The sequence below is a fragment of the Periophthalmus magnuspinnatus genome, chromosome 2 (assembly GCF_009829125.3).
Source record: "Periophthalmus magnuspinnatus isolate fPerMag1 chromosome 2, fPerMag1.2.pri, whole genome shotgun sequence".
In the NCBI taxonomy this organism is placed as follows: domain Eukaryota; kingdom Metazoa; phylum Chordata; class Actinopteri; order Gobiiformes; family Gobiidae; genus Periophthalmus; species Periophthalmus magnuspinnatus.
This window is the reverse complement of record NC_047127.1, coordinates 11,572,949-11,586,143: the sequence shown is the minus strand read 5'-3', so window position 1 is coordinate 11,586,143 and position 13,195 is coordinate 11,572,949. Positions and strand designations below refer to the sequence as shown.

Genomic DNA, 13,195 nt, shown 5'->3' with positions numbered 1-13,195 from the left:
AAAATACCAGATTTTGTGTATTAGTTAATGTTTTGTCCTTCCAATTACATTAACATCAAATTATACGTCAGATTACGTCCTTACGTTTGCTCCTACTGGTACAAATACTTTTAAACTCTTAATTGTAAAATTTTTATATATATATATAATTTTACTTTTACTCCTACTTTCCCTGTATAATGACTAGTCCCCATAGTACAAAAAAAATGAATATATAAAAAAATAAATAAATAAAAAATAAATAAAAAAATTGAAGGAAGGAAGGCGAAGAAAACGTCTTTACGTCACAGAAATTCTAGATTTTGATTGGTCACTGTCTTTTAAGTCCCGCCCACAGCGTGTTAGCAATATAAAAGTCGGTTCCCGTAGCGGCTATCAGAAATCTACCACAAAACCAACAAAATGATCAACTGGAAGGTAAGATTAATATAGTTATGCATTTGTTACGTTATAATCTACGTATTTAAATCGTATTATGATCTTGACAACTTTATTGAAGCGCTATGAAATTTGTTTTTAAAGCTTTTTAGCATTGGAATGGCTAACTGGCTAACTAGCTCATGTTGTGGTGCAGTGACTTCAGAAATGAAATAACTTCTCTATAAAAGACCACTATATCTGTAATCTGATTATATAATTTGAAAGGCAAATGTTATAGGCAATCCTAGTTTTTTTTGTTTTTTTTTTATAAATCTACCAATGTAAGTAGTATTTTATTTTATTCGAAACAACTATATTAGTATGTATTAAGTATTCAGCTATTTAAAATCTTCATGCAAAATGATTAATACATAAATTTAAAATAGGCTGAACGAAGACAACACTAACACTAACTAAAGGACTAAATCAGGTCTTAACCAGGCATAAAGCATGATGATGAACCAGTATTAAATCAATGTAATCTGTGTCCGAACTAAATCAAACTAGGGTCTAATTCTGCAGCTAAAACAAATACCGAAACTGCACTAAACCAGGCCTTAATCCAGGAATAAAACATATTATAAGAAGTCTGAAAAACGGGTCTAAAACAGGTCTAAAAAACAGGTCTAAACCAGGTCTAAATTGGAGAATTCCATATCTTGCATGCATCAAACTAGGGTCTAATTCTGACCCTTTAACCAGCAATAAAACATTTAATAACAGGTCTAAAAACAGGTCTAAATCATATTTCTCACACGTAACCCTTTGGTCTCTGGTAGTTTCTAGAAAGTACCGAAATGGACGCTGCAGCTGTCTGTCCTGTCGCCTCCAGATGAGACTAAATTAGAACTGGAAAAAAAACAAACAGCTGAAGTAACTGTGCCACTGAGGAGACAGAGCACGAGGGAGGGAGCGACGGAGGGAGAGAGGGAAAGGGAGAGAAGCAGCAGTATGCTTCTTTTATTTATTGTGGATGTGTTTATTGCACTAACAAACTTAGAAAAACATTTGTCCTTACTGTGAGCAGACTTGCATCTACACAAAACTATTTGACCTCTTACTTTTTGCTATGGTTCTTTGTTCCTTTACTCCACAATATGTCATTCTGCATAAAACTTGTCTATCTCAATGGAGAATTTTCCAAAGTACTTAAACTTAATTTCCATGTAATCCCGCAGGTGACACCAGAAAGCTACATATTGTACCTTTTTTAAGCAACCAATTAATCAGTTGCCATAAAGGAATTTAACAGAATCTGTATCTCTTGTCCTGTTAATGCTTATTACATGTTTATTATTTATTAACAAATGGGAAGCAAAATATTTTCTTTGATGCTACTCTTCTGTGTATTATTGTACCTTTTCCTTAACTCCGCTGTCTCTCTCTTCTTTCCTACGTCTCTCTGCTCAGGCCTTGGATAACTTGCCAATGCTCTTGTACATTTTGGCGTTGAAGACTTTACTTTTGTGTTTGGCGTTCGCCGGCGCCAAAATCTACCAGAGTAAAAAGGCTGAAGCGATTCTAAAGAAACAACAAGAGGAGAGGCGCAGACTGGCCCAGAGGGCACAGGAACTCATAGACAACAAGAAGGACGACTAGTGTGAGTACTGTTACTTTTATTACTGTTACTACTACAGCTTATAAACAACAGGAAGGACAAGTGTGAGTATTGTTTCTACTAATACTAATACGATTACTACTAAAACTTATTAACAGCAAGAATGTGAGCACCACTTTTACTGCTTCTGCTACTACAGCTCATACGCAATGAGAAGGCCAACTAGTGTAAGTGTATTACTAATACTTCTGTTAACTACTACCTCTTGAGCTCATTAACTAGGACAGCTAGCTCCAAGTGCACTACTAGTACACCTCTACTACAAATACTGCTGTTGCTAAAATTATTAAAGCCCATGGACAGCAAGAACAACTAATAAGTAACTAGTACCAATAATGTTATGACCAATAATTGCTTATGTAACGACTACTACTCATAGACCGTAAGATGGATGACTGACTGAGTATATAAGTGTACAGTAAATACAACTAGTACAACAGTAGCCATGCACTCACTGGCGCATACTGTTGCTGTGTTCTTGGGCAAGACACTTCACCCTCCAAGACTATCTAAAAGCAGGTGATCAGATTGGCAGCCATACTTTTGTCAGTCTTTGTTCGTACTTGAACGCAACCAGATTTTTGCTGTGAAAAACATTTAGTAATATTCGCCTTGTCATTACAGGAACCACAGATACAGTTGAAAAGACTGGGGAGTTCTGACGCCAGTTTTGGACCTGGGACTTTTTTAAAATCAGAGACATTTTGCTGCTTTGAAGAACTATGGACTTGAACCACTGAACAAACATGTATTTATAAAAAAGTCTTCTGTAAATGTTGAACCACATTTTGCCTTTTGTAAACTATTTAATGTAATAAAATCATGTCTACACTTTAGCTTTAAGTCATTACTAGCTCGTACAGTAATAGTAGACAAGTAGATTTCTAAACTACAGGATTAGGAGCGTTTCACAGAATAAGACTCCATAGAGACGCAGACATTTATTACCCATAATTCCTTAATAATTCACAATATTAGTGATTTAAAATGGTTTATTCTTTAGGTGAAGTTGGACAGAAGGCACAAGTACAGCATCAGAGGGTCAAAGCTGTAGCAAAAATAGAACTCCGTACAGAATTATACATCTATGAAGCAAAATAATTATATCAAAAGCTTTTTAACTAAGAAATTAGACATTTTAGAGCGAAACATTGGCCAAAAATATTAACTTCTGTCAAAAAACGAGTATAGGAAACAGGCATTTTTGAAAATTTACAAGTTTAAAAGTCCCTTATGATAGAAATACTTGAACAATATGGTTTTAAAATTTTTGGTCAAGAGTTGGAACACAAAAAAAACTTCTAAACACGTCACATGAAAATTTAGGCAAAACAAATTTAAATGGAAATTTGAGTGTAAAAAATTTTAAATACAACAAAGTACTTGAAAGATTTCTGACAATTTACCATTTTTGACTTGAACAAATAATGAAAGTAAGAGCTATGAAAACTGAGACAATTCACTTAAATATTACAATATAAACATTTGAGTCATCTGTAAATTTGGAAACCATTTTGGGAAATTAAAAAATGCATTTGACCTTCATAAATTAAAATGAACAAAAATTTGGTATTTCATAGTAATTTCAGTTAATAATTAAATTGCATGTATTGTCAAGCAGCTAACTGCACTCAAATTTGTACAAAGGAGTTACAAACCAAAAAGTTAAATTTTGTATTTAGACCTCAGTAATTTCCTTGTATAAAATGCTACTTTTAAACATTATCTGAGATTGTATTTTGCATCAGAACTATTTAAAAATACTGTTTTGTACTGGCAAGAAAAGGCAATTTAACCCAAAATGTGTTCACGACTGAATCCAGCAAAAATGTACATAAAAATTAGGGAAAATATTTTTGCAGTTGTGTAAATTTAGAACAACTTGTTAACATGTGAATAATAATAAAAAAGGGGTTTAGTTAAAAGAGTCTGTTATGCTCTGGTATGGAAAGGACTCCGGGTAAGGAAGTTCCATGATGCATTGCTCCGTGACGTCGGGAAGGTAGGGTCCCTCTTCCTCAAAAGGGGGCAGCACCAAGCCCTCCTCGTCGGGAACAGGAAGCGGTGCGTCCGGATCCGGTTTGATCTGGTTCTGACGCGGGTTTTCTGGGAATGCCATTGAGAAGAGGGCATCCGGGTTACACACAAACTTATACACGTACCGCTCTCCAGCCACCTGTAAGAATAAACAGCATTCAGAAGAAAATTCAATACCAGATCCTAAACAGACAGGACTGGTTTGACTGAAGAAGTGTCTTGGACGAGACAAAAAAATGCCTTAAAACTTTTTTAAGCATTCACCTTTTGCATGATTCCTTTCTCGTAGTAGTACCGCAGAGATCGGCTCAGTTTGTCGTAGTTCATGGCCGGACGATTCTTCTGAACTCCCCACAAACGAGCCACCTAAAACCATGAAAATATTTAAAGATTTAAAGATGCCTTTGTTTGCTCTATCGTTACAATCTAAACCTGTGGATCATTATGTTATAAATTGCACATTTTAAATTGCAATATTCATCTAAAACAACTTAAAAGAAACAAGCCCGCTGACTTCTGCGTTAGAAAACTGCGGTGCCCAGTGGGAGCTGACGTTTACAGCAACGGCATCACAACAAAGAGCCGTGGAGCTGTCAGCCCCTGCTCTGGAGAGCTGCAGATCATGTTAGTGAGCAGCAGATTTTTCTTCATTTGTACCAAAATGACTACGCCACACAATATATTCAGATAAAATATTACAATTGGAATTGTTTTTGACATTTGGATGTAATTGTGATTGGTTTGTCAGTTAGATTTTTGGCTTCAGTATATATTTTGTGTGTAAATCTAAGAGAAAACTGCAGAAATACTTTTGATGGAGCAATAACAGATCATTCTGGTGGAGGTCTTTGTGCTGCAGACTTTGAAAATATCTAAGTTATTTTCTGGTCCATTACCTCTTCTGGGTCGATGAGTTTAAACTCCATGTTGCGCCCGGTCCACACGATGAGGTGGGAGTTGTTTGGGTTTTCCAGCAGAGTCAGGAGGAACTGCCAAAGCTGCAGAGAGCCGCGGCGCTGATACGGCAAACCCTCAGACTTCAGCTTACCTGGAAAGAGGGAGACATTTTGGTTTTTAAATGACAGTAACCTATAGCAGAACATTCAAGACGAGCAAAACTGTTACATTAAAATGCTGCGTTATGTAACTTTTTTGATCTGCTTGGAGATGTTGCTTTGCTTAGAACGTTTTACAGTATGACAATTAACTTATCCATCTTGCAAGTTTTTTTCTATCCATGCTTTTCAGAATGATGAAAAATTTGGACAGTTGCCATAGCGATTAAAAATTATATAGCTTTTAAATTGCCTGTAACTTGTCCTTGGTAGTCACTTGCTTCTCTCAATGGCGATAGACTTGTTTAATGCCACACTGACTAATATTCCTGCCAAAGTAATAACATCTCCATGGACACAAGCAGGTGGCGGACACGACAAGAAAAGTTACATAGTGCACCTTTACTCATATCAAAGCCTTACATAAGTTTTATAGAAACATTGATATAATCGTTCACTCACCGTCAAGTCTGTCGGGAACAACGCACGTGTCGTCGTAGTACATCTGTGGCTCTCTGTGTGGGAATCCTGTTTAGATGCATTAAATGAAAATAAAAGTATGTTTATACATCAAAATCAAAAATAACTAAACTAAATATACATTAAAAAACAAAAAAAAAACTTACCGTGCTGGTTATTCCGGTACAAATGAGTTGGTTTATCAAATGAAGATTGGCAGCTTTGGACATCTGGAAGACAGCGATAAACCAGGTCAAGAGAGTAATTTGTATTTGAATTATATTTGAATTAAAAAAAGGGGTTGAATATTTTTAATTACTGGGCCTATCCACATGAAACTGTCTTCTCTGTTAGAAAACAATGCATCAGTTCAATTGTTTTCCATCAAAAAGTCTGTTAAGCCAAACCCGGAAAGAACAACCCAACTGTGTAGACTTTATTGTTCCACTAGAAAAATGTGTCCTGTGCATTTGACCCATTCTTCAGTGGCATTGGGTTAAACCTTCAGGAGCAGTGGACCCATCTCCAGATTTTGAGTTTGAGTCTTGGTCAGGACTAATTTAGCAGGGAGATTTCACCCATTGTGTGCGTTTTGAGTTGATGGAGGAAACCGGAGAGACCAGACGAAACCCACTATAGTAATAATGAAGTTAAAGACTCTGGGATTTCGTCTGGACACTTCCTTAAAAAATAATAACGTGTCTAGTTCAGAGTTGGTTGAAAGCAATAAAAACTAGCACGTGAACACACTTTTGACCTGTTTTCTGACCTGTATCGAAGCCGTGGTCTCTGGGCTCCTGTTTGATGGAGACGAGGGGGTATGATCCCTGCTGAGGTGGGGCGGGGCCGGGTACAGGTACAGGAGTGGGATACATGGGGTCCACCAGCTCCTGTTTAAACAGAGGGGCCCCGGGCTGAACCAGGGGCTCCGAGTGGTGCCTCTGATACAGTGGCCGAGAGGAGCCAGAGGAGCCAGAAGAGCCAGAGGGAAGGAACTGTAGGCTGGGGTCTGACATCTGCCTCTGGAACCTACAGAAACAAATATATAAGTACACAAATACTGAAAATGTGTTGTTTAAATCCAAACATAAAAACAAGAAGCTGGTAAAAACCTCTACCAACTACAAAATAAATAATACATTAAAAAAGATCTTGTTAAAGTTGAATAAATAACAGAAACAGTCTTATTCTCAACTTGACTGACCGTTGCTGTGCGCTGTAGGCTCCACTGGGGGGCGCTGGTCCGTGGGGCAGTACAAAAGGCTGGTTCTGGCTCTGTGGGAGGCTGTGGTGAGGAGGAGGTGGAGGAGGAGGGGGGAGTGTCTGAGGGCAGTGGCGGACAGGCTGGGCGGCCAATGGGTGAGCCTGTCTCTGCAGAGGGGGCGGGGCTTTGAGTCCGGCTGGTTTGGCATCACAAGAGGCACTGCAATGATATTAAAGTTTAGTGAATTATAAACGATATAAGCACTGCTGGCAAAATTGTAATTGAGTAGGAGTAAAAACTACACATGAGAAATACAACTCCGAGTACTAGTTACTTTTAAGAAGTCTTTCAGGTCACACTTTTAAACAAAACTTGATTAAAAAGTGAAAAAGAGTAAAACTACATTCAGTCGTTTTACACCACAATTTGCTTATTCTCTCTGCTCTGAGCAATCAGTTATAATGCAGCACTGTATCACCTGCTCTAACTTTTTTGTTGAAGGGTCTGCAACCTGCTCATCTCTATGGAAACGCTATTGCTTTGCCTGGAATGTTCCACAGTATGGTATTAAACCTCTCTCTGTCCAGCCATCTCATTTAATTAGGTGTTTTTTATTGCTATAGAAAAATAAAAACATTGTAGGTAAAGTTATAATAATCTCCATGGAGACAAGCAGGTGGCAGGGTGGACTCCTCACCAGAAAAAGTTACACGGTGCACCTTTAATATAGATAACAGTGACACATAATTTAAATGACAGATTAAAACAGCTTTAATGTGTTTGTGTAAAAAATCCATCAACATTTGAATAAAAGTTGGCCTGTCCTCAACTCAGAAATGATAGGATCTGTTCTATTTACACCAAATATATTAAATTACACACTTAAATTAACAAATAACACAATTTAATTAGGGTAAAATACAGAAGTGTGAGCTCAGCGTTTGAATAAAAATAAGCCTGTGCGTTACTCAGAACTGATTGGATCTGAATTTAAGCGATTTTAAAGCCGAAAAGTAGAAAGCGTCCGAATGTTTCCATAATTATCTTGCACAGTCGTTTCCTTCTGCTTTAAGATGTGCAGATTGGTGGTTGTGCAGAGTAAACAGGCCGTTGCACAAGTGGAGACACGTCGAATGAGTCATCGCTTCATAAAAACAAAAACTGCAGCGAAGGAGAAGGAGGAGCGACAGGCCAAACCACAAAGCCATTTAAGATAAAATCACGAGCGCTAAAGACACACTACTGTCAAATTAAACTCATAAATCTATCACTGTGGAGGATATGGTCTTTGTAATGGGAAGTATAAACAGCCAAGAGTTCATTTTACAGTGAGCCAAGTCTGCAATGGTGGAAAATGGTGAAAGATACAAGTCTGTCGTGTCACTTATAAACACAAATAAAAGTGTTCTGTATTATGCAAACAGACAAAATCATTCTTAGATTTGCAAGTATGGATGCTTAAAATGAGTCTTGTCCTTAAAATCTGCATAATTATTCAGAAATGAGTCCCTTTCTAAAGATGGCAGACTTTTTTTTAGACTAATCTTCTGTTATTCTTGCCAGTAAAGCTACACCGTGTAACTTTATAAATGGGAAATGGTCATATTTTTGTATACATCTCCACCTTCGAGCACTCGCCCGCTCACACATTCACACACCAGCGTACACACACACTGGGGGCGAGGGGGGGGTAAGTGTCTTGCCCGAGGACACAATGACAGCATTCATCTGTGGGAGCTGGAATCAAACCACCGCACCGACCTTCAGATCAGAGGATAAGACAAACACCACCAACTGAGCTACCGTCGTCCCTTAGAGCTATTATTTCCATGGAAACAAGCAGGTACATGCCCTCCTCCAGGCTAAATAAGAATCAGGTTTGCGGAGATGCGAGCTCATAGTAACAACTTGGAAACCTGTTTTTGAAGTTTGTCCGAGCAATAAAATGTCTCTATTTTTGGCTAAACGTTATACTGTGGAGCTTTAACGTTGTGAGTACAGTTGTATGATTAAAATGACAAGTTTGAATAATTGGTTCTTAAACAGTGAATCTCCAATAGAGTTATATAAGCCCCCGCCCTCCATCTGAACTTACATCATCACCATAATTTTAGCCCAGGACACGACATGTACCAACCGATACCACAACCCAAGTGCCCCGTCAAAAGATATTTTAGCCTTAAAACTAACACATTTCACCACCTCTGCTCATTAAACACTTGTATAGAGCCAGTGTGGTACCTGTAGGGGTAAAGGCACATATCACGATGGGGCGTCCTGCAGGGAGACTGTGAGCTCGGGCTGGGCTCTTTCTTCACCCTCTGCACCACAGGACCGGACACTGACACTGAAGGAAAACAAAAACAGGATGGAATTCAAATACAACAACAGATATTAAAGTGTAAAGGCAATAACGCTTATCATTTCACTTCCTGGTTGGACGCAGACAGCAGATGTGACATATGTAGAGGTAGTTCCACAACTGTTACCTAGCAACCGTAATGTTAACAAAGGCCAATAATAATTAGTGACAGTATCTTTATCTTGTTAAATGGTGGTTTAATCTGTCAGAAATGCTCTCCTATGTCACCAACACTGAATTTGTGTTGTAAAATAGAATCCCTCTACCGATTTTTTATTTTTTAGACCAGTTTTCGTGTTTGTTGTGTTCTTGGGCAAGACACTTCGCACACTTCCAACGTATAAATGTTGTGTGTGAATGGGTAATAGTGAATGGAAGGGCTGACGGTACAGATTGGCTGGCTACTTTTATTGCTGTCATTTTTTTTTTTTCCATTTTTAGGAGTTCTCAAAAATCGAACACAGCTAAGAAAACATATTCAAACTTCAAAGATGTAACTTTTTGTGGTTTCCTTACATCTACCCAACCACAGAGAGATAAAATGCTCTTCTTTTTAGTTCAAGCTGCAATATTCATCAGTTTTAATGCTATGGTTTTGCAATGACACATCTTTGTATGTTATGAAACCTATTAAAATGCCACTGAGCAAAATTAAACAAACTCATAATGTCCCTATCCTCTCTGCAAAGCACTCACTGCTTTTACGTCATTGCATCTCTAAAATTTCCATGTAGCGCACATTGTTCAAACATTAAGCCAACGCCAGTGTCCATAAGAGCCATAAATGTCCCGTTTTACTGAGTGTCCCTGAACACAACACGATGACAATGTTTTAAATCCACAAAAGTCTGCAGTGGGTTTATGGTCGTTGCTTCCTGTAATAACAGCTGGCATGTTTCCAGTGATGGTTCAATTTAGATCATAGTTTTATAATTTTATAATAAGGCCGTACGTATTGTGCAGTGTCGTCAGTCTTCATCCACTCCAGACTCAGTGATGTAAGACACTTCTGCACGTACAGTCAGGGGAACCATGTGGCTTTTTTTAATTGTCCTGCACAGCCATTTAAAGCCCCAGTACGCAACTTTTTAACCAAAATGACTAAAACAGAAGGATGTTTTTGTTTGTTTTCAATGCACCTGACTTATTTGGCCTGAAGGAGGACCTACGCCTGCTCGTTTCCATAGATATGTTGTTTCTTTGGATCTAATATTCCACAGTATGGCAAAATAACATATCTACCTTCAAAGAGTATGTTCCATAGTACACACAATACTTCTATAGTACAGTAGAAGTACTATTTTAACTTCCTCTTTCCATGGAATCATGCAGGTGACGTGCCATCTTCAGAAAGTCACATAGTGTAGCTTTAAATTTTGACTAGTAGTGTAAATTCTTCATGTTTGTCCCACCGCATGTATAACCCTTTACTATAATTTGAGGTGATCACACTCACACACCACATTCATACTTAAACAAGGCAGGTGAAGTGTCTTGCCCAAGGACATGACCACAGTATGAGCTTCAGTCGTAAAATGTGCTCACCATTATTTGGCTGAAAATCAGGGACAAACTGCTCATCGTCCGGGGACTGGGCTGCAGAGAAAAAGGACCAGAAAACAACGTGATTGGATAGAACCTAATATAAAAAACATTAGAATAAAACCTCTTAATTTCTCAAAACCTCACCTTCAGCAATCCAGATCTCCTGAAGCTGGAAGAGATCTTGGAAAAGGTCTGAAACACAATATTTACACAGTTACATAAATACTGACTGCATTTTACCTTCATTTTGAACCATTAGTCCAAAATATTACACAACATTGAGCAAGCTCTTAAGTAATTACCTTCTGTGTCTTGAGCCAGTTCTGTCTCCATAAATTTCCTTTTTCGGCTGTTCAAACGTCCATCTTCTTCAGCGGGACATCTCTGCAGCAACAAGTCTTACATTAATAATCTATCACTTTAACAGCGCTCTTGTGGTGCGTGCCTGTACACTTTTTCCCTCTAAATAAATATACGGATAATATATTAGATACAATACTGAAAATTTTGATGGTTTGGTTATCGGCTTCCAAGATTGTTCAGTCGATATCCCATTTTGGTTTCTAAATTGGTGTACTAAGACAATTTACTAGCCAATATTTGCCCAAAAAGCTGTTCTGTAGTTACACATTTGGACCATTTTTACCTTATACTGTTCGGTATCGCATCAGAAAAACCCAGATCGGTGCATCTCTAGTTCAGAACACATTACTACTGGGCCACATTTTACAGTAGGTGTTCAGTTTTCTGTAACTAAATGTATTTTCAAAGTATTCTACCCATCACTGGAAACGCTGCAAAGATTAGTTTTGACTAAATCAAACTCACCCTCTCAGGAACCCCATATGGAACCTGCTGGTCATAAAAGCCATCCATGTTTAAGAAATCTCCACTCTGAAATACAGGAAATACTTAATTAAACACAACATTAAGTAAAAAAATGTGTATTAATTTTGAAGACATACATTGACATTTGTTTGAAAAGAACAGCTATTAAAACCTCCTGTAATGAGCAAATAGTATAGTGTTAAAATATAGCTGTGCTTCCATGCCGTAATGGGCAAAAAACCCACACACATCAACCACAAAAACAATTACACAACTTTGTTTCAACTTAAGAGTATTTTAATATACAAGTTAAACGGTCAGATTTACTATACCCAATTCATCTCACATATTTTTATTTTTATTCAAATGGTGTTTTATTTTATGTTGGAAAAATGGAATTTCAGTAGTTCCAGTAGTTTGTCAAATTTCCTATGTCAAATATTATCCTTCCATTTACTCCATGACTGAATTAATAATTAACAGAATGTACTGTTCTGGTCTGTCTCTACATTCCCCTGAAACATAGGCTACGTCGCCGTGTGTTCTGTAGTTACGTCCCTGCGCGCGCCTCTCTGGCAGATTTGTGAATGGAGCTCGCGGTGACGCACGCACCCGCGAGCCCTCCTTGTTTTTCCTCAATGGACTGAAATCCGATCCTCTCCAAAGGGGTTCAAAAGCGCAGAGAGGAGGGGGGCCGCCATGCCACGGCTCAAAACCTTCTGTTAATAGTTTAGTTCTTACAAAACGCAACTAGTAACGTTAAAGCGCTGTAAAAATGCTAAAGGTTGTGGGAAAATTGTCTCGTTGCTTCCAAAATTCACACAGAAAATGGCGTGAGCGCTGCATGCCCCCTCCAGAGCTTTCCATACCTGGTGCTATCCAAAATCGTCGCGCTTGACCATTTAAACTTGCATTTTTCTAGCCCTTAACAGACGTTTAAGACAATTCCTACCTCGAGTGAAGTTTGTAAAGCGCAAATGTTGTAATCCGATCGTATTTGTCCCGACTACATCGCCTGCATCTCCGCGTACAAAACTCCACTCTCTGTTTTTCTCAATGAAGCGTCTCCCGAGGTGCTAAATCCAAACCGACCTCTGTTCTCGGCTCTGATTGGTTGAACCGCCTGTCTTTTTAAAACATCAGCCAATCACGTTGCAGAACACAGAGCCGCCCCTCCTCCGTGTTCTTTATGAATGGCTGCGTTTCATTCATGAATTCACAGCTCTCTTAAAGCGCCATGCAACCTTTTCCACGTTTGTACTTTTTTTGTACCGATACATAGGGCTACACTAAGGTAGGTCAAAAGTATAAAAAACAGATATTAATCGATATTAAAACTAGTATGGAAACTAGATACTTGAGCAGGTATTGATGTTAAAAAGGCACATTCACAGCACAGAAATGAACCTTTCCAGAATAGTTTTAGAATGATTTTGAGCTGTATCAGAACAAGTATAACACACCTAGACTAGTATACGCCCATGGACCACTATGGAAGCTACCTGGACGACTGAGGGATTACACAGATATAAAACCACATGGGAATATAAAAGAAAGAACTGCCATTTATGCTGAAGATTACATTCCATTGTTTTGTTAGCTTTATCAAGGCTATTCCTTGAGTTTAATATTTTAGCATCGTGATAACATTGTCTTACACACACACA

At 38.2% G+C, this 13,195-nt stretch overlaps 2 protein-coding genes across 2 annotated transcripts; one reads left to right on the top strand and one right to left on the bottom strand.

Moving 5' to 3' along the window:
* Positions 1-332: 332 nt before the first annotated feature.
* Positions 333-2,766, top strand: LOC117380636 (small integral membrane protein 11-like). Its single transcript, XM_033977474.2, has 3 exons — positions 333-417; positions 1,831-2,020; positions 2,663-2,766. The coding sequence occupies exons 1-2, from the start codon at positions 403-405 to the stop codon at positions 2,017-2,019; spliced, it is 204 nt and encodes a 67-aa protein (XP_033833365.1). The 5' UTR covers positions 333-402; the 3' UTR covers position 2,020; positions 2,663-2,766.
* Positions 2,767-3,012: 246 nt separating this feature from the next.
* Positions 3,013-12,625, bottom strand: LOC117380569 (ETS translocation variant 5-like). The gene is made up of 13 exons (XM_033977399.2): positions 12,481-12,625; positions 11,529-11,594; positions 11,003-11,084; positions 10,845-10,892; positions 10,701-10,751; positions 9,035-9,140; positions 6,794-7,012; positions 6,359-6,618; positions 5,757-5,819; positions 5,593-5,658; positions 4,972-5,123; positions 4,340-4,441; positions 3,013-4,214 (listed from the first exon to the last, which is right to left on the bottom strand). Exons 2-13 carry the CDS (start codon positions 11,574-11,576, stop codon positions 3,954-3,956), a joined length of 1,458 nt encoding a protein of 485 aa, XP_033833290.1. The 5' UTR covers positions 11,577-11,594; positions 12,481-12,625; the 3' UTR covers positions 3,013-3,953.
* Between the last annotated feature and the right edge of the window lie 570 nt (positions 12,626-13,195).

Bases quoted from the DNA above. Each gene is read 5' to 3' on its own strand.
- LOC117380569 (XM_033977399.2), bottom strand. From the start codon at position 11,576: ATGGATGGCTTTTATGACCAGCAGGTTCCATATGGGGTTCCTGAGAGG. The intron at 6,619-6,793 runs GTCAGTCAAGTT...TTGTTTCTGTAG, and splicing joins GCCTACAGCGCACAGCAACG to GTTCCAGAGGCAGATGTCAG. The intron at 4,442-4,971 runs GTAATGGACCAG...TCATGGTTTTAG, and splicing joins AACTCATCGACCCAGAAGAG to GTGGCTCGTTTGTGGGGAGT.